The sequence below is a fragment of the Falco biarmicus genome, chromosome 11 (genome assembly GCF_023638135.1).
Source record: "Falco biarmicus isolate bFalBia1 chromosome 11, bFalBia1.pri, whole genome shotgun sequence".
Classification (NCBI taxonomy): domain Eukaryota; kingdom Metazoa; phylum Chordata; class Aves; order Falconiformes; family Falconidae; genus Falco; species Falco biarmicus.
The window spans coordinates 28,553,175-28,578,790 of NC_079298.1; the positions used below are offsets into that span (position 1 = coordinate 28,553,175).

At 50.4% G+C, this 25,616-nt stretch overlaps 1 protein-coding gene across 12 annotated transcripts in view; it reads right to left on the reverse strand.

Annotated features, from left to right (window-relative positions):
- Positions 1 to 459: 459 nt before the first annotated feature.
- PACS2 (phosphofurin acidic cluster sorting protein 2) overlaps positions 460 to 25,616 on the reverse strand; it is an 83,476-nt gene continuing 58,319 nt past the window's right edge. For 8 of the 12 annotated variants that reach the window (XM_056355711.1, XM_056355709.1, XM_056355706.1 and 5 more), the window contains 8 exons: positions 24,973 to 25,081; positions 22,996 to 23,028; positions 17,704 to 17,746; positions 13,906 to 13,948; positions 12,546 to 12,681; positions 8,987 to 9,213; positions 6,949 to 7,062; positions 460 to 5,941 (listed from right to left, as the gene is read on the reverse strand). In XM_056355711.1, the coding sequence (XP_056211686.1) occupies positions 5,823 to 5,941; positions 6,949 to 7,062; positions 8,987 to 9,213; positions 12,546 to 12,681; positions 13,906 to 13,948; positions 17,704 to 17,746; positions 22,996 to 23,028; positions 24,973 to 25,081 (824 nt within the window). In that variant the 3' untranslated portion in view covers positions 460 to 5,822. The remainder of the gene's footprint in view (positions 5,942 to 6,948; positions 7,063 to 8,986; positions 9,214 to 12,545; positions 12,682 to 13,905; positions 13,949 to 17,703; positions 17,747 to 22,995; positions 23,029 to 24,972; positions 25,082 to 25,616) is intronic. The other 4 variants (XM_056355717.1, XM_056355714.1, XM_056355713.1 and 1 more) reach the window with 1 other exon arrangement.

The following is a 25,616-nucleotide window of genomic DNA, read 5'->3' on the forward strand; positions in this document are numbered from 1 at the left end:
TCCAAGGAGCACATACAGCTCCAGGCTACTGCAGCCCCAGCCTTCCCCCACTAAGACCCCCACCTCAGCACCCTACCACCACTATGTCCATCCAATGCAGCCCCCAGACCACAAATGGGCACCAGCCTGGTCCCTCCTTGCTGTGAGGGGCTGAGGACTGGCTGCTAGAGAGCTGTTCAGATCCATGAGAGCCGCAGGAGGTGAGCGGGTCCCTCTGAGAGAGGAGGAATCAAGGGGCAGGGGAGAGGGCAGCAGGGCTGCAAAAACTGCAGGAAGGCTTGATGCCGGGGAGGACGTGCAGATGCACCAGCTCTACCCTGGAAGTGCGGCTGGGCAGCTGGATAAGTAACGCAAGCGATCTCTCCGCGCCAGAAAGCCGCACTGCTGTCTCCTGCTGGAGACAACTGCCCCAGTCATGCCAGAGCAGCCCCCGCTGAGAGACGACGCAAGGGACGGGTGTGTGCTTTCATGTCCAGTTTTATTAGTGTTGCATTAGTACCATAAAATAGTTGACGAGGTCGAGCACGTTGCAGTTTGTTCCAAAAAAAGGCTATTTACATTTAATCTGTCTTCATAAAAAAAAAAACAAACAACCCAACAACCTAGAACCCAAACAATACAACAATGAAACAGATGGACAACTCGGGAATCTACGAAGTGGTAATGTCCCCTCATACGCCGCGGCCCAGACATGGCTGGCGGCACGCAGTCCCTGTACCCACGCCGGCACGGCGCTTCCCCGTGGCCACAGCACATACGCAACCAGGCAGGCGGCACGCTGGCAACCCTCTCGCCAAGGCGCAAAGCAGCAGCTCACTGGATGTGGCCCCATACCTGTGTGCTCTTCCTTAAGAAAACCAATAACCTGCTGCTTTCCAAGTTGGCATGTCCCCTTCTCCCCCAGTCTGTCCCAAAGCAGCCAAGTGAGCCTGCAGGAGCCAGCCCTGCCAGGAGCATCTCCCTGGAGAACCCTGTTGAAGAGGCTCCAGGAAACCTTCTGGAGATGCTGCTGCTCATTTCTGGCCTTCTCCCTGACAGTGAAGCCCAGAAGGAGTGTCATACTAAAATGCCACCACACAGCTATCCGCCAAGATTGAGACGCCCTGAATGAAGGGGACAGAGGCATTGCATCCAACCTAGCTTCAAGAAAGCTCCAGGGCCCCCAGCCCTTTACTGCTGGACAGTGGGACTGCCCTAATCCCAGCCTTCTCCGGCCGTTTGGCATGCTGAGGGATCGGGAAGCCCACTGTCTCTGCTGCCTCTCGCCAGGATTCTCTTCTCCAGCTTGGAGGTGCCAGCGTGATGCCCTCTACCCTGGCTCTCCAGCACTCCCTCCAGCACACGCTGCTGGTGAGAAATACGACAGCCTTCACTGCAATCACAGGTTAAGTGCAGGGCAGCGTGGTTCTCGGCTCAGTTTGATGACGGAAAGCAAACAGGCACATCTCCAGCCCCAGAAACCTCCCAGCCACCTACCCCTGCCCTCTTGGCAGGATAAAGCCATGAGTGCGTGCTAATTACAGCAGCAAAACACAGCCGAAGAGACAGCGGCTCTCCCCAAACTCATGTGTAATTAAGGAGCGCTCTGCAGTTACCGCTGAGATGTAAACTGTAACAATTAAACTGGATGGGAACTGCAGCGCTGAGCTCAAGCAGCCGCCCAAGATGCCCACACTGCCACCAGCGCCGCGGGAGAGCCAGCCCTGACCTTAACGCTGGCAGGGCTCAGGTCCGGCCTTTGTCTCCAGGAAACTCAACCCAGAAGAGCAGGAAGCGCTCAAGGTGTGACACAGTCCCACAAAAACCTGCTGTCTTTCGGCTGCTCCAGCGCTGCTAAACTAGGTCAGCCCAGCGCAGCAGCGAGCCCGTTCCCAGCACCTCACCCGAGCGAGGCAGGGCCCTTCGCCCAAGAGCAGCTGGGAAAGAAACTGGCTGCTTTGAGAAGCCACAGCCAGGGGAGCAGGAGGTAGGAGCTCTGTGGGGAGCAGGGGCGAGCTCTGGGACACAAAGGGACAGGGAGACCAGGGGACACTGCCTTCAAAGCACCTCTCAGCCAGAGATCAGCTCAGATGCTGCCCCTCCAGCCCCTGCTCTCCGAAGCAAGCCCCATCTAACACAGGCAGATGAGGTAACGCCACTGCATTTCTGCATCTGAGTTGCACTTTCCTGGCCAAAACTCTCGAGAGCTGAACACGGAGAGATTCCGTCTCTGCCCTGAGCCATCCTTCGGCACGCATCGACCTGCATGCAACCGCCCAACCCCACCAGGCTGGCACAGCTCTGCAGGCGCGGGCCCGTTGCTGCCCCAGCAGCTCTCCCTGGCCCACAGCAGGGATGCCTCTGGCTGGAGGGGCTGCTAATGGCAGGATCCCCCAGGAAGCTGCTGGGGAAACTGGGAGGGCGAGACACCCACAATCAGTCACTCATTCACATCCCCAGGCACAGAGCCCCTTCCCAAAATGGCCTGAGTCACGTGCGTGCTTTGACGCTCATTTTTCTTAAGAGACAGAAACCTGTTTCTCCTCCAATCAGGGACAGAAACAGCTGCACAAAGCAGCTCCACACAATACCAGGAGGAACAACAGAGGCACAACGCCCTGACCGGCGCAGCACCCCCAATCTCGGGTGCCAGCCCTTGCCTCCAAGGCTGGGAATCGCCACAGCCAGCTCCGGGTGCTTAGCTGCCCGCCGGCAGGCCCAGCCTGCCACTGCTGGGCTCCAGGAGGACAAGGCTGAGAAGCTGGGATGCTTCCTGGCATGGAAGAGGTGTTTCAGAGCAACGGCAGCTTTCCACAAGGGAGAAACCCTGCGGAGATACAAGCCCTCAGGTCTGAGGTGTACAGAGAGTTTCCCAGTGAATTCACTTGCGTAAAGTTAGAACAAAACACAAACCAACATGAAATGCAACGAGCAGAAGTGTTTCTCTCACACGTACATACACACACACATACAGAGTAGAGCAGGGCAACACACATTTGATAGGCAGGACCCTGGAAATCCTGTCCTAGCTACCGTTTGTTTCTTTACAGTAGGTTGAAATACAAAGAGGAGCACAGTGATGGTTCCCCCCTCACCCCCCCAGTAAACAAAGTTATTGCAGTCAGTCAGTCCTCCCCACCTCTGCAGCAGTAACACACCCCGACACCCAGAGCTGCTCAGGCTGCACGCGGCTCCTGACGCTGGAACTCAGCCCCATCGCTCTTGTCACACCAGCGTGAGACTCAAGGAAGAAATCACACGCTGACTATTTTCCTTTAAAAAAAGTTTTGGGTTTTTTTTGATGCAACAGCCTCAATAAAGAAAAAGAAGTGATGTGCTTATATACCATCTCCCACACTACTGCTGCTAGGCAACGCTATACACTCCCAGAGCATCAGCTCAGGTCAACCGAAAACGCATGAACTGAGGGACACAACAACATTCCAACTACAGCTGAGCCGCTGCCACAGCCAAGAGCTAGCAGACGGCAGGCAGACCTGCCTGCGGGACGAAACAGAATATTGCAACTAGACAAGATGTCCTGCCCAGCAGCATGCCACCAGGCGCAGGACCACATTCTCCTCCCCTGCGTGGTTTGAAGGGAATACCCAGTTCATGGCCAAGTCGGTTGCACTTGTGCTGGGAAAGGGCTTCATGAAATCGGAGTCAGTGAAGCAGCCCGTGCTGTGAACCTCGACAGGCACTAGATCCAGCAGGGATCACACATTTGCTTAATAACCCCTCGCTCCCCATCAGCAGGAGAAGACTGAACAGAGACACCACCACTGCCCTGCCCAAAAGTGCCCAGGTGGTCCCTGCACTGAGCAGGACCTGCCAAGCAAGGCCAAAGAGGGTTCCCCAAGCCTTTAAAAACCCAAGGGTAAGGGGTTAAACAAAAAAGAATAAAGAAGAAAGGTTCAAAAGCATCATTGCCATCAGAAAGTGCCTTCTGGAAATGCTCACAGAGCCTGGCCTGCCCACTGGGGTGGGACCCAAAAGGACCCCATCAAAAACTTCAGTCCTTTACCCTGAAACACCAGAGATGTCTGTTCTTCCACATGGCAAACACACAGCTCCCGCTTCCCCCCAGGCATGCCTCGGAAAGCTGGGAGAGCAAAAGACCGTATCTGGAGCACCCAGAGCCACCCAGACATGCAGCTTGTCACGCTGTCTCCTTGTAAAAGCATCTCCTTGTCCTGGCACCCCAAGCATCCCTGGCAGCAGCGAGGTGCACAAAGTGAGCACAAGTACAGCTGGAGCCAAAACACAGCGCCAGACACCTGAAAATCTCACTCTTCCATCTCACAGGGCACCTTGCTGCCCAAGGTGGACGGAGAACCTCACTGGCTTCATCCCCTCTCACATCCCAACTACAGCTTCCACCGCACCTTGGGACTGAAACCCCCAGCAAAGCCTCAACCCACAGGCAATGCCGCACCAGAGCAAAAGCATATCCTGCTGGGGAAGGGATGCAATCCACAGAGAAATGCCCATGGGGAGGAACATTGGGAAAGCAGAAGGTAAGGACAACATCCTTCTACAGAGCAGCCCACAGGAGGCTGCCGGGGCAGACTGTTAGTCTCACAGTCCCTGTGAGGAGAGGCCCCAGGTGGTTCAAGGGGACGGCGAAATCGCGCTCCCACAGCGGCCCCGAGGCCGGGCAGCCTGTGCCCAGCCCGGGGGGACGTGCGTGGGGGACAGCAGCAGGCTCTGGGGAGCACAGGGCAGTCAGGGCAGGACAAAGGCAGCAGATAAAGCAGCCCACGCTACCTCACGTGTGCGGTTTGACAGATGGACGGGAAGGCAGCTGGACATGCAGAGCGCCTGGCTGGCTCCCAGTCCAGCCACTACAGTGATGTATTACTTCACAGACAACGGCTCATCTTCCTGGGTTTGTTTGGGTTTTTTTTGGCAACTTTTTTTTTTCTCTACATATTTTTTTTTTTTTTTTTTTAGAAAGCATTAAAAAAAATCTGCAGCTGTTAAGAAAAATCCTTTCCCTTTAGAGGCTGGACGAGGTTTTATTGACAGGTAAATAATCGGTGTGAGTATGTAAATAGCAGCGACCCCACTGACGCGGTGTCCCTCAGCAGCGCAGCCAGCTGCGGGGACATTGTGACTGGCTCGGTTTGGTCATTGTCACAGACCTGGAACATTGGCCTTTCCTTACACCTACTGTTTTCCTAATTCCTGTTCCTGCCCAACCCTCCTGAGGCAACGCTTCAGCACAAACACCTGCCCGTCCCTGTGGCAGACTCCATACTCTGAAGGGGATCTCCTCTGAGACCTCCCTAGCCATGAGAGCGGTTTGTTTTCCAAACCAGACAGTTGAACTCGCCCCAGACTCGCTGATCTCTCGTCCTTTGGCAGCAGGAAGAAAGACTGGCCATCTTTTTTTCCTAGAAACACAGAGGGAGGGGGCCAAACGCACTGTAAAGCACATTATCTTCTGCAAAATCCGTTCAAGCTGATCCACGGCTCCCCCAGCCCACTCACACCAATGAGGTCTCAGGTTAATAAGCAGTGCAGTTATTCAGCTATCTGCTCGTAAGTGGTAGGTGTTCTTGGGCAGGGTGCCCGCTCCTGCCAACTCCCCCACAACTTCATGTTGTCAGCACATCTATAGTTAAGACTGGGGTTTTTTGCCTTTGTTTAAAGGGGTTTCCTTCCCTTGTAGTAAACTTAAGAGTTAATAGAAAAAAGTAATTCAAAAGTAATCCAAGCACATCTGTAATTAATTCTGCAGGAGAGGGCAGAGCGACGCGAGTCAGAGTTGGCACGCAATTCCTGGCTCCTGGTGTGCAGTCCCTGGGACGGACAGAAGGTCCCTCCGCCGAGCACGGCTAGAAGTTAGATTTGGAGTGTCCAAATATGCAGATGGGAAAGTGCTTGACATGAGAGGACCACTGTGCTGCCAGCTGAAAGAACTTGACGTCATTCCACTCCACACCATCGATCAAGACTGCAGGGGAGGGTAAAAAGAGAGGAGAGTTAGCAAATTCCAAGTGGAAGTGGCCAACCTGAAAGAGCTTTGCTGGAAACCTCCCCCTAGTCGGCTGAGGGAGGCCTGGCCACATTCTGTGCTCAGGGCACACGCCGCTCTGCCTGGCCACCCCTCCGCTGCAAATGGTTGCACACACAGGGGAGAAAGGCTCAAGAGTAGACCAGGTTTAGGAGAACAGCTCAGACTGTTGTTCCAGCATCGTTCACTGACACTGGAGCTCGCCAGACTGCTGATTTCAGCATCACCTGATCTGATCTCCCAAATTTCCTAAACACACTCCATTTTATTTTTTGGGCAAACACACTCTTGCAGAGATGGCCATCAGTCTCTCCGCGCTGGCACCCTTAACCAGGAGACCTGCATCTGCTAACAAGGCGTCACGTGTTCTGTGGCCACTCTTCACACACACCAGTCTCACAGGGACTGGGCCAGGATTAGTCAGGTGACCTAAGCAGATCCCTCTGCTGTTAGCAGCAGTGAAGATTATCACCTGAAGGGGCCACAGGGATATTTTTGACACCGGATGCACAGCTCCACTGACAGCCCCTTTAGGTCTGTCTGCCAGATGCAGGTATGGCCCCTGCTGCGGCTGTGCCTTTGTGCCAGAGCCCTGCCTAGAGCAGCAGCCACACTCCCACCGCCCTCCACCACTGCCTGTACCAGACGTGCAGGAGAAACAGAGAATGACAGGGAGGGGAACGGAGCCCGGCCCAGCCCTTGCCCTCATCCAGGGCACTGATTCAGAGGGGTTCCTAGGCAAGGGAGGATTTCCCCACATCCCAGACCTACTGTGTACTGAGTACACAGGGTGTATCCCTGGTGCTGGATACACCCAAGCCCGCTCCCCTGGCACACCCCCATTACGCTGGCTCCAGGGCATAGGGCAGGACACCGGGTCAGCCCTTTCTTTGCCTGACAGCTGAGCCTCACCCCAGAGCCCGACAGGATGCAAACGCTGCACTTACCGCGCAGCATGTTCTGCTGATGTTTCGCTGTGCAAATCAACCTGCTGATTCCTTCGATACACTGGCTCTTCGACTCAACCTCCTTGTCTTTCGTTTTCTTGGGCAAAAACATCACTGGAAGAAAATCAAACCGGCATACAATGACTCTCCGCCATCCACAGCAACTGCACCAAGACTCCTTTGGGTTTTTGCACTGAAGCGTCCATGTCTGAAAATTCTAACTCTAATTTTAATTCCTACAATCAGCCCTGTTTGGCAGGAGTTTGACTGCACCGGTAGTACTCAGCACCATCACCTATGCACGTGGACATCTTAGCCCTAAGTGTCTCTACGTGAAACATTCCCAGGTCATTCCCAGGCCCCAGAGGGCACCTGCAGGGTAACTCCTGTTGCTGTGTTGGGACACCAGGGGAAAACAGGGGCATCTGCAGCAGCCCTCAGCCTTTACCCTGCGCTGGGCTGAGGGGATCTGCCGGATGGCCGCATCACCTAGGGGGAGTCCCACAGGCTGCAGAGGGCTGCCGGGCAGCGCTGAGCTCCAGCCTCCCAGCATCTGCAGGCAGGTTTGCTGCACCAACAGCGGTCTGACAGCAGCCCAGCTGCACAGACGCCTGGGGAACAGGAGGGACTATAAACTATGTGCAGTTGGTGGAGAGAGAAGGCTTTAGGAGAGCCAAAAAAATGGGTCCAGTTCCCTGAGAACTGTCCAAATGAACAAACAAAGGTGTACTAACTGACTGCACAAAAGCTGGTGGTGTTGAACAGCACTGCTCCACGCTGGGCCAGCCCCAGTGAACAACATTTTGCGCATCCCAGAATTGCTTCTCCCACAAGCATGCCACTCAGAAAGGGTGCGGTCAGGGGTGGGAGCCCTGGTACCAGCAGTGCCACAGCTATGTTGGCCTGGGAGTGACGTGGCTATAGGGTCATCCCACCCTTTTCCTGCAGTCACTGGTCCAGAAGGTTCCTTTAGCCTTCTCTCAGAGCCCCCAAAACCCCTGCTTCCACCAGGAATGACCCCCAGGCCCCCAGGCAGGAAGATGCCAGGAAGGACAGCTAGTGGCGGCCAACCGTAAGTGCAGAACTGCCTCGCGGCTTCCTTGAAAATAGTCACTGAGGGCTGTTCTCGATTTCTATGTTTCACGTCACCAAGGCTGGGAGCAAATACAGAATTATTGACATTTAAAACACTCTTCCTGTTCGTTCTGAGAAAAACTCAAAGCCATGATTTTAAGAACAGGAGATTAAAAAAAGAAAAAAAATTAATGCCAAGCTTTGTGCTGAGAGCATTTCTCTTCTACCTCCTTTCATCCCACAAAGCACTCTGTACAAGAACAAGGAAGCTCCAGTAGAAAAGCTTACGTTGCTGCAACCCCACTCTGAGCGACACCACCACCTCTTGTATGTACAAGCACACCTAGCAATGGCTTGGCAGCTCTGGCTGGTCCGGCTGCAATAGTGATATTTTAACATAAGGACACCACATCAAATCCCCCAAAACATCTCTGCCAGGGGCTGCTGCCTTATGCTGCAACATGATGGGATGCACACATGTCCTGCCTCTGTCTGCATCTCTGTCATGTGGCAGAGAGCAGAGCACAGAGCTATACAGGCTGAAGGGTCTGCCCTGAACTCTGGTAGTCATGGCAAAAGGTGCTTCTTACCTAATCCAGCACCAGCAGGTTCACAAGGAACACAAGAATGCTGCCCAGAGCAGGGTACCTCCTGGCTTTCTGCACAGCCACCCACAAATGTCCTTGCTCTGTCCACACCTTTGTTCTTTTGAGCTATACAGTCTCAGCTGCTCAGCCGTAAGGGTGAATACATCATCTTTTTACAGCACAAAGAAGAACTACCCTTTCAAACTATCACCTTTGCAGTCTTTTTTCATCTACAGACAGAGTAGAATTTGGGGGATAAAAATATGACTAAGGTGCTGTAATGCAGGACAGATAAGTCAGACAGCTTTGGAGTGGCAGAACAAGGAGAACAGCATTGCATTCTTGGCCTTTGGCAACAGTAAATGTGTCCACCTTACCTTTCTTGTTCTTCTCTTTTGTCACGACAGTCATGGACATTGTTGGAGTGGTGGCAATCTCACCGCTGGCAGGTAACCTGCTGACCTGGAGGGACCGGAAAGTGCATTTCAGTGTGTTTTTGGTAGTGGAGGGGTCCTTCTTCTCCGGGTCTCTCTTTCTGTCCATGGGTGGAGCTGCAATCCAGTAATCCACCTGCAGGCCCATCAACTCAGCACCGAGGCTCTGGCTGGAAAACAAGAGAAGAAGGTAATCTCTGCACAGCACTCAGCAGAGTTCTGCCATCTGTGTTATTTCAGAGTGGCTGCCATTCCTGACCAGATAGTCAGAGGACAAGCGACCCGTCTCTTTGGGAAATCAGGCAGCAACGTTTCACAGTGAGACCCGATAATCACAAAAGCACAAGAAGTCACCACTGAGCGATGCAGCCTGGGTCACGTTACATGGTGGCATCGGCTTGGCAGCAAAGAACTGCAATAAGCTGAGAGACAAGATGACGTGCTGCTCAGCCACAGGGACGAGCAGTGGGAAAGGGAGCGGAAAAGCAGTTTCCTAAATGCGATGCTCAGTTCAGTGGCCCAGGCAGCAAAGGCAACCCCTGAGGCGGCCCAGACCATTCCCAGTCTTCGAATGGAAAAGAGAGGCTATAAACACCTTGCTACTGCCTCCCAACCACTGACAGTAAATGACTCGGGTTAGGCACACCACTGCCAAAATCAACTCTGAGTCAGGGTGAACAAAGAGCTGGTGGGTCCCTGAACTTTACGCACTCAGTTCCCAGTTTCCCTGACCTTCTTCCATCTCCTATGTTCATGAGCTCTTCCTGCCACCAGCTGCTCCGCCAGGTTATGCAGAATCTCTGCTCTCCCCAGGTCCCTGTAACGGAGTTAGCATGGGGTGACCTGCTCTACAGCCCTGCTGTGCGCTGGGAAATTCCAGTGCTGGAAAAATGCTCCGCCAGTCCTGTGCTGTTTGCTGAACAACGGCAGATTTCAAGACACTATCTGCCGTTGACAACTCCTATGCATTGTGCGGTAACAGATGTGTGTCACTAAAACACGCTGCCAGCCTCTCTCGAGACAGAAAAGATGAGCAGCTTGAGAAATTCCACCTCTTGCCTTCTCCTGCCTCTCACTAGCTAACCCTGAGTGGAGCAGAGTTTTATCGTTCAGCAGACCTACAGCTGAGAGTGTCAACCATACACACTTCCTACACAATGACAGCGTGTTGAATAATAGGCAAGTACTAGACAAAAAACTAAGTCTATCTACTACTCTGTGTCTCCTGCCTGAGAACTGGCAATTGTTAGGGAAGACGAACCTGTGATCTTAAGTTAAATATGCATCCCTCAACACTGCCTGTTTAATAAGAAACTCTCAAGGTAAAACAAGGATGCCCCATCGTTAAGGTCCTCTCAGCAAATCATTTCCTTTTCTTTGCCATTTATTCAGCTGAAAGCCAGACCGCAAAGCAGAGTTCATCTTTGATCACCAAAACCAGGGTTTGGGTTCTCAGGGCAATTTCAGAAGTGAGATTCTTTAAGGATGATATTTTGGAGATGCATCTTTGGATTTTAGGGCTTCTTTGCATTACATTTGTAATCTCAGTTGTAAAGACAAAGCATTCTGATGTTCACTATGCCTCCTCAGGATTTTCTATTCCACTCCCAGGTAAACACATAGCTTAATCTTTCAGTCTGGGTCACTCTCCACCCCCTGTGCTGTCACATACAGATTAGTGGAGACGGAACAATGTTGAACCTAAACTTCCTCATTTCTTTATGATTTTACCACACAGCACGAAACCAAAAAGTACCAGCTTTAGAGGCAGGGTGTCAACTTCAAATATATAACGTCCATGCCTCATAACTTTCACAGCCTATACTCTTGTGGGTACAGGCTCCTGAACCACTTCCACCCACGGAAAGCCCACACAGAGCTGCCACATGAGAAGACAGCTCTGCTCTCCAGAGGCTGCACAGCCCCCAGCTCTCTGCACTGCCAGCCAGCTGCTGCCGAGACCAGCCTGGGACAGATAGAGGCCTCCTGCCACCAAACTGCAGGGGGCCAGCAGGAGGGACTTGGGGAGCTGAGCCTCCTGGCACAGGCTAACAGCCACTAACACCTTTCAGTTGCCGGGCACCTCCTGCACTGGGACTTCCATGTTTCCATTTCCTCTTGTTAAAAAGGAACTCCTAGGCCAGTTTAAGTAGTCAGACATTAAAGGTCCCCACAAGGCTCTCTGGGGTGAGCAGGAAAGGTCCCCATTCTGTCTCCAACAGGTACAGTAGGAGATGCTGCTTAGGGATAGCACGTAAGCCTAGTCTCTAACTGCAGAGTATCCTCTTGGACTTCCCCAGCCTGCCAATCACAAGGTTAGGGATGTTAAAGGTGACATCCCTGAAACATACTTTAGTACCCATTAAGGGATCCGCTGTCCGTGAATCTGCCTAACCCCTCTTGGATCTGCTGATCCTGCTGCTACAGAAGTAGCAGAGGCAGACAGGGTCCCAACATGCCTTTCCTGCCGTTGGCGGAAGCCCCTTCCTTCCTCCCTTCTAACTGACCTCTTGCCAGTGTCACTGCATGATTTGGTGACTGGTAGCTCAGTATTCAACAAATCCACCACCACTATGATTCTGCAGAACTCGAGTGGCTTACCTCTTTCCCCTCCTCCCCCAAACCACAGAGTCCAAGCGATGCTAGTCTCCCCTCACAACGATAGTGCTCTGTCACCTTGATCTTGTTAATTCTCCTGAACCTTTAACTTCACCACGTGCTCCTGGGCGCACACAAAGCATTAGGCAGCTACACCAACATTTTGTACAGCAACATGAGAGTCCTGACCCAGGGAAATTCTTTACTGGCAGTTTTCTAGGGGCTTCCTCCCTTCGCCCCTAAACATTTCAGCTAAGCCAGAGCTTCATGCTGCCTACAGGTGCCATCTCCTTGCTGTTCTGATATCCTTTCAGGCACATGCATGAATGGGAATGGCAATCCCAGTATGCCACCTTACAACTGTCAGCTCTCCCCTCACAGAGAAAAAGGCTGCTCTTTCCACAGAGTCACTCTGATCTTACACTGGCTTGGTCCTTAAAAACATAAGAATCGTGATGGATTTGGCTAGCACCCACGTGTATTAGGGTCAGTATTTTTTTTGGCTTCATAGCTCCCCAAGAGAATCCAGTCTCAAAGGGAAAATTACCAACAGATAGAGAACACAAACCCTCCCAAACAGGCTGCCACAATGGCTCAACAGAATCAGGGTTTCTCCTGGACTGTCAGAAGCAAGGCTGCCCCTCATAGTTCAAATGTGTCTACCCTTGAGAAGCGCAGCCTTCCCATCGGGTGCAAGATGATCTCTGCCCTCCCCAGCTCCTTGTCAGCCAACAAGGACACAGTCACTCCAGAGGCAAAAGAGGTCAAGGGGAAAAGGTGAAAACTTCAAGTGTTTACTAGGGAGGAAGACAGCAGAGCTATGGGTTTTCCTTTAGAACAGTTTTCCTCTCTCATCTATGTCAGACAGTCAAGGGAACTATAAAGGAGACAAAACGTGCTTTACCTTGGGGATGAGAAGCTGCCTGTGACAGACGGTGAGGAAGGTGGTGTGGGGGAGGCTTCTTTCACAGCAGGAGACACAGAAGGTGGGGTAGAAGAAAGGACACTGGAGCTTGAGGGAGCTGCGTCATCAGAGTCACCTTGTGGAAAAGAAGTCAAACTGTTTGTCTGGGTTCACCTCATCTCACAGCCCAGCACACACACACACACACTGGGATACAGCTCAGTCTCTTCGCTCATGCTCCTGCTGCACAGGTTTTACTCAGACTCAACCAAGAGATCAGCTAACCCATCAGTTCTGACCACCTCCACGCTTACTCCAACACAGAAAGTCCTGTGGTTTAAGAGGCAAGCACAGACACTCACACTCCTCTGGGCTCCCCACCTGGCATCTGCTATCCCAGGGTTTGCTCCCAGCTGACTTCGAGCCTCCTGCACAGTCAGAGCCCAGCCCATCGATCCCTGCTGGGGAACCTTCCCCTGCAACCCCCGCAGGGCAGCACCGCTCCAAGCCTCCTTGGAGAATCCAGTACCTCTGGGCTGACCACAGGGATCTCCCTCTTCCCTCTGCTTTCACCCTCCACAACCAAGGCATCATTCCCTTCATGTTGGCTCTCTGGGGTGGTGGAAGACTGTGGGAGCAAGGAGCAACCCACAGAAGGGCTGCCCCCTGCCTCAAACCTATGTGTGACCCAGGCCACAGCAATCTGGGTTTAAGAGTGAAGCAATGTAAGAAACAATCCCAACAGATGAGGAAAAAAATATTCCTGACTAGTAGTGTGCATGAAGGAGGAGAAAACAAGTTCACATTGATAAAAGAGTACTACACTATGTCCACATGTATAAGCAGGCAGTATCATGTAAATCAGCTTTGCACTCCCCCATTAAAAAACTGGGTCTAAATTTCGTTGTCGAATTGGAAGACTGGTTGCCTGTCCCGGAGTTCGGCACATGTTTGAGAGTAATTTTATTAGGCAACTAGGCCCAGCGTGGGGAGACGGGCATAACTTCTGATGAACTGCCTCCCCAGTTTGGAGCAGGAACCTCAAATAACCACAGCAAGGAATCCACCGCACCTAAGAAAAATGGGTGTTTGCATATGAGTGGAGTTTCCCTTGATGAGGGTGTGGGAATTCCAGCTGGCCTGAAGCTCCCTGTAAAGTAGCAAGAAAAAGGGCGTCTTTCAAGAGGGAGGCCTCTCTTTCTATGGACAGCTGCTAGCAGTCCAGGCTAAGGGAACTAATAAAATCCAATTCCACCTTACAAAACTCCAAGACATCAGTAAGAAACAAGTTTGTTCAGCCTGTGAAGTCAGGCTCCCACCACCTGTACGGCACAGAAAGCACACACAAGATGCTTGTTACCTGATGTTGCAGAAGATTGTTCCACTATTCCAACCTTCACCACCTAGAAGGAGTAAACCAAAAAAGCTCTATGAAACAGGAGTCCCCCGAACTTTGGGAACCCCCAAACCAAGCTTATCCCTACACTCCCCTTGGCACTGCCCCTGCAGTGAGAGCAGCATTAAAGTATATTAAAAAGTGGGATCTTCTAAGAGCCCGGCAGGTCCCAGCAGCACCTGACCACGCAACACCAGCTCACAGCCCTTCCCTATACAGCAGGCAGCACAGACCCTATAGAGCTGTTACCTGCACAGCTCTGAACAGCCCATGTCAGCCCCAAGCTATGGCAACTACAGTGCCTCTCTGGGACACCTGTGGGAATAGGGCAGGGAGGAGAAAGGAATCTAAATATCCCTTTAGCATTGCTTTCATACACCTGCTAATTACAGGCATACTGCTTCCGCTGCACAAGTGCGGCCACTTCCAGGGCGCAGCAGAGCTAGGGTTTATTAGGAAACCACAAAAGCAATAAAGTACAGTTTCTGATCAGAGTTTTCTGGTCTCAAAAAAAAAAAAAAAAGGGAAGTGTCCAGCAAAGAAGATAAAGCTCTTAGCAAAGCCGCTGGACACAGACATGGATAAACACAGACAGGTCAGAACGATCCCAACCACACTATAATAAGGATGCAAATGTGTTCCAATATGGTCAATCACCAGCTATTACATTTAGGTTAATGATAAATACCACTGGCAATAAATGCTACAAACACAAGCTCCCAAGAACATGTGATGCCTAGAAAAATTAAATGACCCTTGGCGATATAAAGGCAGGGACCTTCTGTAGCAATAATCTACTAATGTACCAGGGATCATGATTCTTGACACCGCAGAGGACAGACCCTTCCTAAGGTCCTTAAGAAACCTGTATCCAGGGCTAATGCCTACACCCTGTATAAATGTTGACAAATGGGAAAGAGCTGCAAAGGGATCTCAAGTCAATAAAACCTTCTTTAGAGTGAGGAGTGATGTCACACAGTCTATTTAATTTGAAAACAGAAGACTGTTCAGTTCAGACATGACCACGTCTAAACCACATCTCTAGGGAGCACATGTCTGTGCTATGGGATCAAGAAAAAGAACTAATCATTAGAAGCAAAAAACCTCTGCACCGTTTGGAGGTGTGTGGGGGTGTACAGCCAACACTTAAGAGAGCTGCCAGGCTCTCTGGTGGATTCTCTGTTAGCTCCGGTCTTGGAAAAGCCATCGTGAACTCAGCAGTGTGTGCAGAGGCTCCCTGAGGGGGCACCGGCCTGGGAGAAGGCGGCTGCAGCTCAGTTTGCCCAGTCTCCATCCAAAGAGCAATGAATCTGGCTCTGGAGTCCGGCAGCCATTTGTGCTGTACAAGTTAAGCACCAAGAAGATGTTTCACAGACTGCAAGCACTGTGAGCAAGAGGAGGCGAGGCAGAAGAGTTAGGGGAAGAACAAGCAACACAGAAAACTGCCCTCAGCCACCTTGATCTGCAAGCCAGACGAAATACCTTCTGGCCTTTCCCTCCTTGCTGGCTAACTGGAGATACTCGAGTTCAGACACACGTGAGGAAAACAAGGTTAAATACTTACTCTTCCCTCTACTCAGCGAGGTGCTCGAGAGTGCTGCAGTCCCAATAACGCCTCCATCCAGAACACTGCAGCAGCCAGTCTCCTTTCCCTTCAGGAAGGAGGCGCATCTTGTTAACTCTCCTGGCAACTGGCTGTCAGCACAATGCAAGCGCACAGCCAGGAGCCTCACCACCCGATGACCCTAGCTTTCACGCCCAAGTGGCCCCTTGTGGCTCTGCTCTCAACACTTCAGAGCCTGGCTGAGCACGACGGCACTGCCCTGCACGCTTCTGGGTCAGAGACTGCATAGCCCAACTGCAGGGCATCGGTTTTTGCACCCTGAAAGCCAACAGAATCCAGCCAGCATCAGGAGTCACACCCAAACGCTGCTGGCTCCCTCTCTTCCTTGGCTAACAGCTCCAAGCAGGCTGCAGCTAAAGAGCTTCAGTGTTCATGTGCTATCTCAGATTTTGTGAGACACCTACAACTGGTCTTTCAGAGTCTCTTCAGATGTCCCTCTCATGGAATTACTGTGTCAGAGACACTTCAGAACCAGCACTGATTTGACCCTCACCCACCAGCTGACATAGGAAGTCAGCCTGCACTTTCAAGGCAAGATTTTTTGGGGGCTTGGCAGCGTTGTGCACAGAACAGAGCTGTTTGCTCTTCCTACTTTCAGACAATCAAATCCAGACTGGAAAAGCATTGATCGTGTCAGGACAACAATAGTTTTAGAGCAACTGGACGAACACTGAGCCCCATTTGCTCGCACATGACACTGAACTAAATCAGCCCCAGAGAAAAGCTTTGCAGAGCCTAGCAGATATTAGCAAGACAAGACCAGGAGCTTCCAAACCCTTCTGGGCTGTTCATGTTATCAGGAAAGGTGAAACAGCTGTTTCATAACAGTTCTTCACCAGCAAATCGCAGTTCATGGAAGGGACAAGATCACAGCAAAGCTCATCAGTGAGGGGGGAAAAAAAAAAAAAAAAAAAATAATCAGGAAGATGGGTCTCTCCACTTTTGCAGAAGACATCTTTCCTTCAACAAACTTCCTTCAAGCAGACTGCTGTCTCAGGAACACTGCAGAGAGACACTCTCGTTCCGAAAAGACCAGAGTGAAAGCAGGGTCAGCCTGAGGGCAAGAGAGACTAAGCTCTTTAAATGCCTTGCGATTTCAGCTTAGCCCTGATGCACTGACAGAGATACAAATGGGAACACACACAAGTCAGCTTAACACAGAGAAGGCAGAACAAGACAGCCAACACGCAAGAAAGAGAAGCTACAAGAGAGAATCAAAAACTATGAAGAGGACATCCAGTAGCTGAAGAGCAGTCAGGGGATATCCTTTTGGCCACAGGTCAATGACTTTGTATTTAGACCTCAATGAATTGAAGAGCATGATCAAATATGGGGAAGGAAGCTAGAAAAGGGAAAGTACACAGTGCGCAAAATACAGAGAAGCACAAACACACCCCTGTCTAGATGCTCTGCACTTGACCACCACAGCTGGGAACATTTAAAGATAAGGAAAGGAGGAAAATCTAGGGACTACTATCCCAAGTATATTCACATGATAAAACGCATTAAATAGCTACTGCCTCACACTCAAACTTAACAGTGGTATAAATGATCTCCCTGGTGGGATGTACTCTCCACTTCCCAGCAGTAGATGGGATATCAAGACAACTGGTATCGTTCATGACACCACGCAAAGGACTGACACTGGAATAGCAAATCTGACCAAATCAATCACCCAGGGCAATGCTGGGCACAGCAACCCTGAAATCAGATTTCTAGGAACACACCACCTTCCTCCACATGTGGCCTAGCAGCAATTCTCCACCAACTAGGTGCTTTGGTCTGCAGCAAAGACAGGCTGTGGATCGTCAGAGCACTTCACCATCATGCTCTTCTCTGTCCAGAATGAACAGGGCAAAAGCAAGGCTACGGTGGAGCCTGCTTCAGTGCTGGCAGCACACAGCAGAGAGCTGCCCCAAGCCAGATGTTTTGAAAGTAAAATACAGCCTGTAGTTTGTTGAGGGATCTTAGAGGTTTGCTTGTGTACCAGGCAGTGGCATCCAACCATCAGATGCTCATGCTGCACTCTTCCTTAGAGTACCCAGTGCTCCTGCTCTACCCCAGAACCACATAAGTTTGGGTGAACACTTGTGGCCATATTCTAGCTGGCTGGAGACAGTGTAGCTAAGAACACTCACCCCGACAAAGGGAATGAACTTCTGCGAAGATTCTTCATCAGGGCTAAAGGCAAAGAGAAAAGAGTTGTTAACAGCTTGCTTCCACACGGGGCACAATACTCACTTCATATGTCGCATTCAAGCATGCAGCAGGGATGGACAGTATGCAAGCGCCAGTCCAATGGCTCCTCTCAAGGCCCCTTGCCAGCACGCTAGGAATCTGCACGGGTGGGGAAGAGCACGCAGCTTGCTGCACATCTCTCGGGGGAAAGGTCTCTTCCTCCCTCCCTCGCGCTTGACAGAGAAACATGCTTTAATGGCATGGCAGTCATTACAGACACACAACCTCCTACTGCAAGGAAATGGATCTGTGCCACAACAACACGGAGAACTGTGCGTTACTTACTAGTACCTGAAGCGCTCTGCACGCATGGCCTTCACGCGTCCCACCTTTGGAGTCATGTGCCATACCTTGCAAATCCCAGCATCGCTAAAGCAGTTAGCCTGCCACGGGGTTACAAGCCGTGACACGAGGTTATTTGTACAGCACTACCAAGTACGTACACACACACGCACGCACACAGATACATGTTCCTTGCCACTGGGAGCTTGCAGTCCTTAGACAGGGACGCTAGAGAGGTTGGGCACCAGAGCACACCAGGTAGATCAAGACTGGTGGAACAGCAAACAGCTAAACCAAACCGAAAAAACACACACCATGTCCTAGAAATAGCTGGAGACAATGCTACACACATTTTGAAAGCAGGAAGGCAGCAGCCCCTCCCTGCTCTGGCCCTGCCCAGGATTCATAAGCCAGAAGGTAGAGAAGGGCCAGCAGTGAAGGCTACAGTAGAACTTAGCAGGAATTAGGGAGAAACTCAACAAAGACAAGAGAGTGAAGACCTGAGCAAGGAGAAAGGCAGGCTAGGAGGGCCTGCAAAGCCCCTGCTCCCTTCAAGGGCAACAAAAATGAAGGTGGATCCACAGGGTGAGGAGATGACTGCAGGAGCACATCCACGTGTTCGGAAGAATTACAGCTCAGCAGTGGAAGTGACTTCATGGGCAAGACACAACACATTTCTCAGTGGCCAAGCACAGGCAACAGGTAGGAAGCAGACAAACATCGCGATATCTCACGTTTCCCTTCTTGTGCATCCCTCAGTGCTTGAAGCACTACAAGGTTCAGAGAAAAACCACCAAGCATCGCCTTCATCCAGAACACTGCCGGGTGCAGCACAAATACTTCAGGCAGCAGGTATTTCTGTGCTGTTTCCAGCACAGGTCAGAAACGCAAATGCACAAAGGTTGTTATCCCCTGTGTGACTAGCACAGGCTGGACAGTTTCCTCTGAGCCCTATGAAAAGAATGGCATAGAACCGCAGAAAACACACCTCAGCCAGAGCTCCCTCTTGGTCCAAAGCAGAGTGTGTTTTTGCAAATCGCTTCTCACTTTGGCTTGGCTCTGCTTACTCATCCCTAAGGCAAACCCAGGGGCTTTGCTCCCTTCCTACCTCACAACCCCAGGCACTGCACCTTCGTTCTTCCCCCGAAGCACATGACAAAATAACAGAATCCCTGATGCTGTGTTGGAAGCCAGAAAAGGTCACATCCCTCCAAACATGGCTGCAGGCCCCCCAGCAAATAAACCTCCTACAAACATGACATTCCCAGCTCCAGTTTTGCGAAGGGAGACAAGAAATCCACAGAGCTGTTGGAAGAAGCACAGAACAGAGGCTCAGCTTTCTTCTCATTTCTTCAGCTCCACGAGCTGAGCAAGCAGGCAAAAGCGAGTCCCACCGACCAAGTGAGGGAAGCACAACAGTCGCCTAGTCATCTTTCAGCTACTGGACGGCTTGGCTCTGAGCTGTCAGAAAACAAACCATGCCCAGCTCCAGCAGAAAACTCATTCTTTTTCCTCCTAGGAGCTCAGACTCCCACTGAGGGGAGCACAGGGGCAATTCTGACACAAATCATTTGCTTCAGTCACCATTTATCACAGCTGACAATGATGCACAGGCTGTTCCTGAAGCAATCCAGCTGGATTTCAGCTCAGTCAGTCTAGTCCTGTCACACATCCTCTTGGGAACTCAGATCTTGCACATGTGCCTCTTAAAATGCAGCTTATCAAAACAGCTGCTCTTCATGTGGATGAAAGGAAAGATGAGATAACTGTGCTTGTTCTCCTCTTTCATGATCTTCCCCAATTCTTGTCCTTCAGGATCCCAAAATATGAATCCAGAATCCTTTCACCTTCCTAACGGTCTCCCTCCCATTCCTCCTACCGCAACCCTGCAACTAAAATATCCCCTGTCCCTGGAACGGCAGCTCCCCTGTACTGCCTAGGCTGCACAGATTCCCAGGCTGCAGAGGTGTTTCCCCCCAGCCATGCCCAGGGCACTGGTTTTATCCATAGGGCTTCCGGAAGGCCCTGGTATCTCAGTTACAGTTTAAAGCCAGACCTGACCCTGGTTTGTGATTTTTAACACTGTTATTGATACTTCACCTCTGTAATTCTGGGGAGGAAAAAAAATAATAAAATCCGGTGGAAACCGAAAACCAGACCTATGCAGAGAGGCTAGAAAGAAAATATTTAACTGGCGTAGGGAGTTGTCTAATTACTATTTTTTGCTTGGGCAAAATCCATCCATCTGCAATCAGTTCTTCAAAGGCAAACTGTCCAGAAATGGACTTGCAGGCTCCCTCCCTACCCCAAGAAATCAATTCAGATTGAACAAAAGACAAAGAGCCAGATTTCTATGGTTTAGGACTCTTACAAAGGAGAAGCAGGCATCTCACCAGGACAAATAATAACCTCTCTCACCTCTGGGCCAAAGTACAAACTACGCCGCAAAGCGCTCTGACATTACAGTAAGAAGAACTGAATAATCACCGAGAGCAGTTATGCCAGTTACTAGCCTTTCAGTAAGACTTCCTTTAAAATTTAAGCAACCCAAACCAGTTGCAAATGAAGCCAAACACCTGTGATTTCCTAGCAGCAGGGTCTCGGGTACTACCTTTAATCCAGGCAAGTCCTGCAGAGGGGCAGCAGGAGAGAGGGGACTTTATCACTGAAGAACTAGCAGGCCTCTAAGCCATTTCAGGCCAGGGCTACCAACAGCTCTCCAAGGTTTGTCTTGGGTATGAAGCATCTGCCCTTCCCACTGGGCAAGTGCAGCATCCTGCTGGCTAACGCTGTCCCTGTTCCACCAAGTCTCCATCGGTCAAATCAAACAAAGGGACAAAGCAACTCCAAGTCCCCACAACACATCAGATGAGACGCCTCTTTGCTTCTCCAGGAAACTCCCATCCAGCACCCTTCATGTTCCTACAGCAGGCTGGGCACGTTCAACAGGACGTCCAACAGTTCTTGAGCCTTGACTCTTCTCTGGTGCACTGCTCTGCCAGGCAAGGGGCACAAATAAACTCCTGTTATTGTTTCCGCCAGCTGTCCAGGGAGGTTCATGTAGCAACCAGCCAAATGACATGGGCACGGCTGAGCCACAGGAGGGACCGGGTTCATCCTCACTAGCCATCTTCATGTTCAGCAACCGCTGCAGGGTGTGTTTTAGAAGCAGAACTGAGAGAAGTGACCTGGACTCTGCCTAGCTGCTGTCCTGCAGAGCCTCAGAGACATGCAGCAGGCAGAAAACAGTGCTACCCCCAGCTCCTATTGCTCAGGAACCCTCCAACCCAAGGCGCCTGTGCTCCAGGGAGCAAGAGTTGGGGAAGTGCTCTACAACACGAGTGAAGAGCTTTTAGCAAATGTGAAACTAGGTAGGAAATGACCCAGCCCTCACCCTGACAAGTGAGCAATGCGTTCATTTCCAAAAGCCAAGCTGCTCCCTAGGTTCGTGCAAGGGCTCTCCAGAAGCCGTATGACATGAGCTGTGCTGGACGCTGAATTACAGTGGGTGACACCAGCCCAGGTTCACAGAACTGATGAGCAATCCAGCTACGCTGGGAACAGGCGTCTGTCAAGTCTCAGATCTCAAATACCGCAGGATTTCATTCAAGAAAGCAATGCAGAGAGGTATCAGCATCAATGAAACACCCCTCCTAGTGAGAGGCCCACCTCTGCCACCACGGTCTTAGCTCCCCAGGTGTTGACTGGACTGCAGTGTTTCTTGACAATTCAGCAACCAGTAACTCTCCCAGTGCTCACAAAGTCAGTCACCCAGTGTAACGCAGAGGAGCTGAAATGGCAATTCATTTCCTTCCTGAACCCCTTCCTCAAAGCCAGCCCCCTTGATGTCAGGTAAGGTCAGCAGATGTTCCAAAAGAATGGGATTAAGCTTTCGCACCATTGCAGTCCATCACAGGCAATACATGCGCCAACCTTTTGCCATGACAAACAGAACAAGGCTACAGGAAGGAGAGCGGAGGTAAGTCAAGATAGGGATAGCTGGCAATAAAGTTATAAAGCAGCTCACCACATACAGCTACGTCCTAAAGACTGGCTTGGCTTTCCTTGGACCGCTACGGCTTGTTTAACAGAGCAAATGCTAGGTTACTGGGAGCTTTGAATTGCAATGAAATTGTAGGCAGCACTGCTGTTTCTACATGGATCACTGCCTTGAAAGCTGGCCTTGGCGAAGACGTTCACCTCTGCTCTCAAGGGACAGGGAGCTGCAGCACCTTCATGAACTGAGGGCAAAATAAACAACGTCCAATAATCAAATGATTTGTAGCGGGGGAACCTGCAGAGCAAGGGGGTCTTGGAGGCAGCTCAGAGAGCCTAACTCCACTGCTAGCATATATCTGCCTTCTCTTTCTTAAGCTCCGTGAAGTCCCATGCATTTGGGATAGCCTGCCAGTAAGAGACCAGTCCTCAGTTTTCATATTACAGAGAGAAGATTTGCTGGTCTGCACTCAGGCACTGCACAGCTGAACCCCAACCTGAGCCACTGAGTGCCACTTACAGCACTCCAGCTCCAACAGACAGGAACTGAAAAGCCTTTGGTCAGTCCTGATTCTTTTAGAGCTATGCTATATCCTCTGATGACTAGGAAGAAGGGAAAAAAACACCCCTTCCTCCTCCGTGTTTTACTGCTCAAAGCTTCTCTCTCAATAACCCCTTAACTCCCATTCAATCTACATCCTGGGAAGCTGTATGTGTGGTCCAAAGGCAGAGCAGTCATTTTCAACAATGTGTTCTATCAGCAGATGCCATAATTTCAAAGCAGCGAGCAGAAATTAACTTAAAGCACAAACTGTGCATCCCAGACCTGCAAGAACTGTTAAACAAGGCACAAAAGACCAGTTCATGGGGAAAGAGATGGGAGACGGGAGAGGGAACCTAAAAGGAACCGATACCTTATGGTAAAATCAAAATGAAAGCTCTTTTTCCTTTTCAGAAAGCAACCAAAGAGAAAGATAAATATGTTATTATACTTACAACAAAGTGATGCATTCATTTAGATACCGCTAATGGAGACACATTTCTGTGTTGTTTTTCACAATACCCTCCCCTAAGTTGCTGCCAATGACAGAGAATTGCATTTCTAAAGAAAGCCACGGAGATAACTGGCCATCAGTCCATGGGAGAGCTTGTCCTCTCACTCACTCTCCAGTTTGCTGGCGGGGTACTTAGCTGAAAGTAGAAGCTATTTTAAAGCGGACACAACAGAGATACTAAAAGACTGCAGGCTACTCCATGAGTATGACAGTCTCGGCAATCTCTCTTCCAACTAACCTTCGGCAGGGTTTGAGACTGGTTTAAACCTATTAACAGCTTCAGGCATGGCACCACCAAGTCCAAAGAGTCTAAAATCCAAATGGATCAGACCAGCTTGGTACAGCAGTCATGCACACTGCTGGGAGGGCTAAGTGCATGTGTTACTGAAATACATTTCAGATGTTTTTCAACAGAGTATCAAATTGATCTTTCTGGGCACATTAGAAAATGATTTAATGTGTGTTAATGACAAAAAAGAACCTGTAACAGAATGGAGAAGGCAGTGGAGACCAATGCAGAACCCAGCAACTGAAAGGGTGCAGAGAAAGAACAAGGCAGCCATCAGAAGGGGTTCACACTGCACTAGGGGTGCCTGAACTCCCTACTGGTATCTAAGGTGAGTCTTCACACAAACACGTTATAAGATCCAAAGTAAGAGCTTCGAGTACTCTGTGGTTCTCCAGACTTCACCTTTATCAGGTTAACATTACACAAGTTCACAAATACATGAAGAGTATCCACTCTTTTTAAGGGACTAGCCAATCTGGAAATACTTTTCCTAGGAGAGCATGAAGAACAGGCTAAATTTTACTGAATCATTTCTGCAAAATAACGTAGAGCAGACACAGGAATGGAAAAGCAACATACAATGAGCATTTCCAAAAAGAGAGGAAAAAAAAAGTGACTCTACCTACATCTTTAATCCCTCCCAGTTCTTATGCCAAGGAGGCACCGATCAGAGAAAATGTCCAAAAAAGTCCAAAAATGAAAGATCAGATATAACATGCGAAGGCTAGTAATTAACAACTAACATCATCCATGCCTCATAGGAGATTGCTAGCCCCTAACTGAGAAAAATCATGAGCTTAGTGTTCGTCCTGCTCTCAGAAATTACTCAGATGTGAGCTGGAGTCTATTAGTTTCCTCTGTGCCTCAGCAACAATGCATCTTCTACCCCTCAGTGACAGTTGTTGCTCTTCGCGGACCACAGCCACATGAGGCTCTACATACTTCTGAACCTTGTTTTCAGACGCCAATCCTCCCTCCTACAGGCCGCTTATCCCTTAGGACAAGTTGCAATAAAACCTGGTGAATGTCAGCCCACCCCAACAGGAGTCCAGGTAGCCTGCAACTGCCAATCAACAAGAATTTTGTCTCTCCTGAGGGAAGCTCTGCTATTTACACTCCAAAAATAATGGGTTTCAGATCCCTCCACACTGATGTAAAAAGGCCAGGTCTCATGAAAGATATTTTTGGGAAGAATACCACAATCTGGTCTTACACACCTAAGGGGTCTCTGTGGCAAGGGAGAGGTCTCTGGTAAGAGATCTCTGGAATCTAAGCAGCTATCGTCTGTCCATCCCCCATCCTGCCTAGTCCCCACTTCCCCAGACCTCTCATACCTTCAAAGAAATAGTGCACTTAAAAGTAACCGCACTGCTGTAGATTCAGTGTTACCTACGTGGGACACATCACTGGGCACAGGCTACCGTAAGGCTCCCAAGGTGGTTGCAGCTTGGAGTGATTTTAAGGCTGCTGGCACACAAGATGAGAAAAGCACTTTCCTTTCAACCTGATGTTTGCTCTGGAAAGTCAATATTACATTAGTGACATACCTTTTCTGCTTGTACGTCAGCATCGCTTCAGCAATGGGCAACTGGTGTGCACAGTTTGCCCCTGCTATATACTGTGTTATCCGGGAGACAACATCAGGCGTTTCTGGAACTGCAGTAGAACAAAGAGAGAAAACAATGTAAGTGACTTCTCAAACCATCACCAGCACTGTCCTCCATTTGCTCAGCCAAGCAGCTGATGGTACCCAGCCAGCTCCATCTGAACTGCACCTTCCAAAGGAAGCTCTGAGCACGGTTCAGCTGCCTGACCAAAAGCAAACATCCTGCAAAAGCACCAAGGTAAAAACATTAGGAAGGCACGCTAGATACACAGACATCTGTACGCAGCGTTAACGAATATAAAATAACCATAATAGAGTCAGTAAATTGCTTTTCTTTGAAAAGGTGTACCTGTCCAGAGTCAGCTTCAGACGTTTTTGTACCTTGACTGTACATATCTGCTGATGAAAGTGCCTAGCCACCTCTCCCAGGGTCTTGGCGAGCTGCTCTGCTCTCACTGGCATTTGGGTTATCTGATGTGCTAAAAAACTCATGGCTGTGCTGAGTTAACGGAAAAGACAGAGCCACGCAAGGGTTGGGAGAACGCAACGATCACGTGTGTAGTGCCAAGTATGCTTCAGATCTGT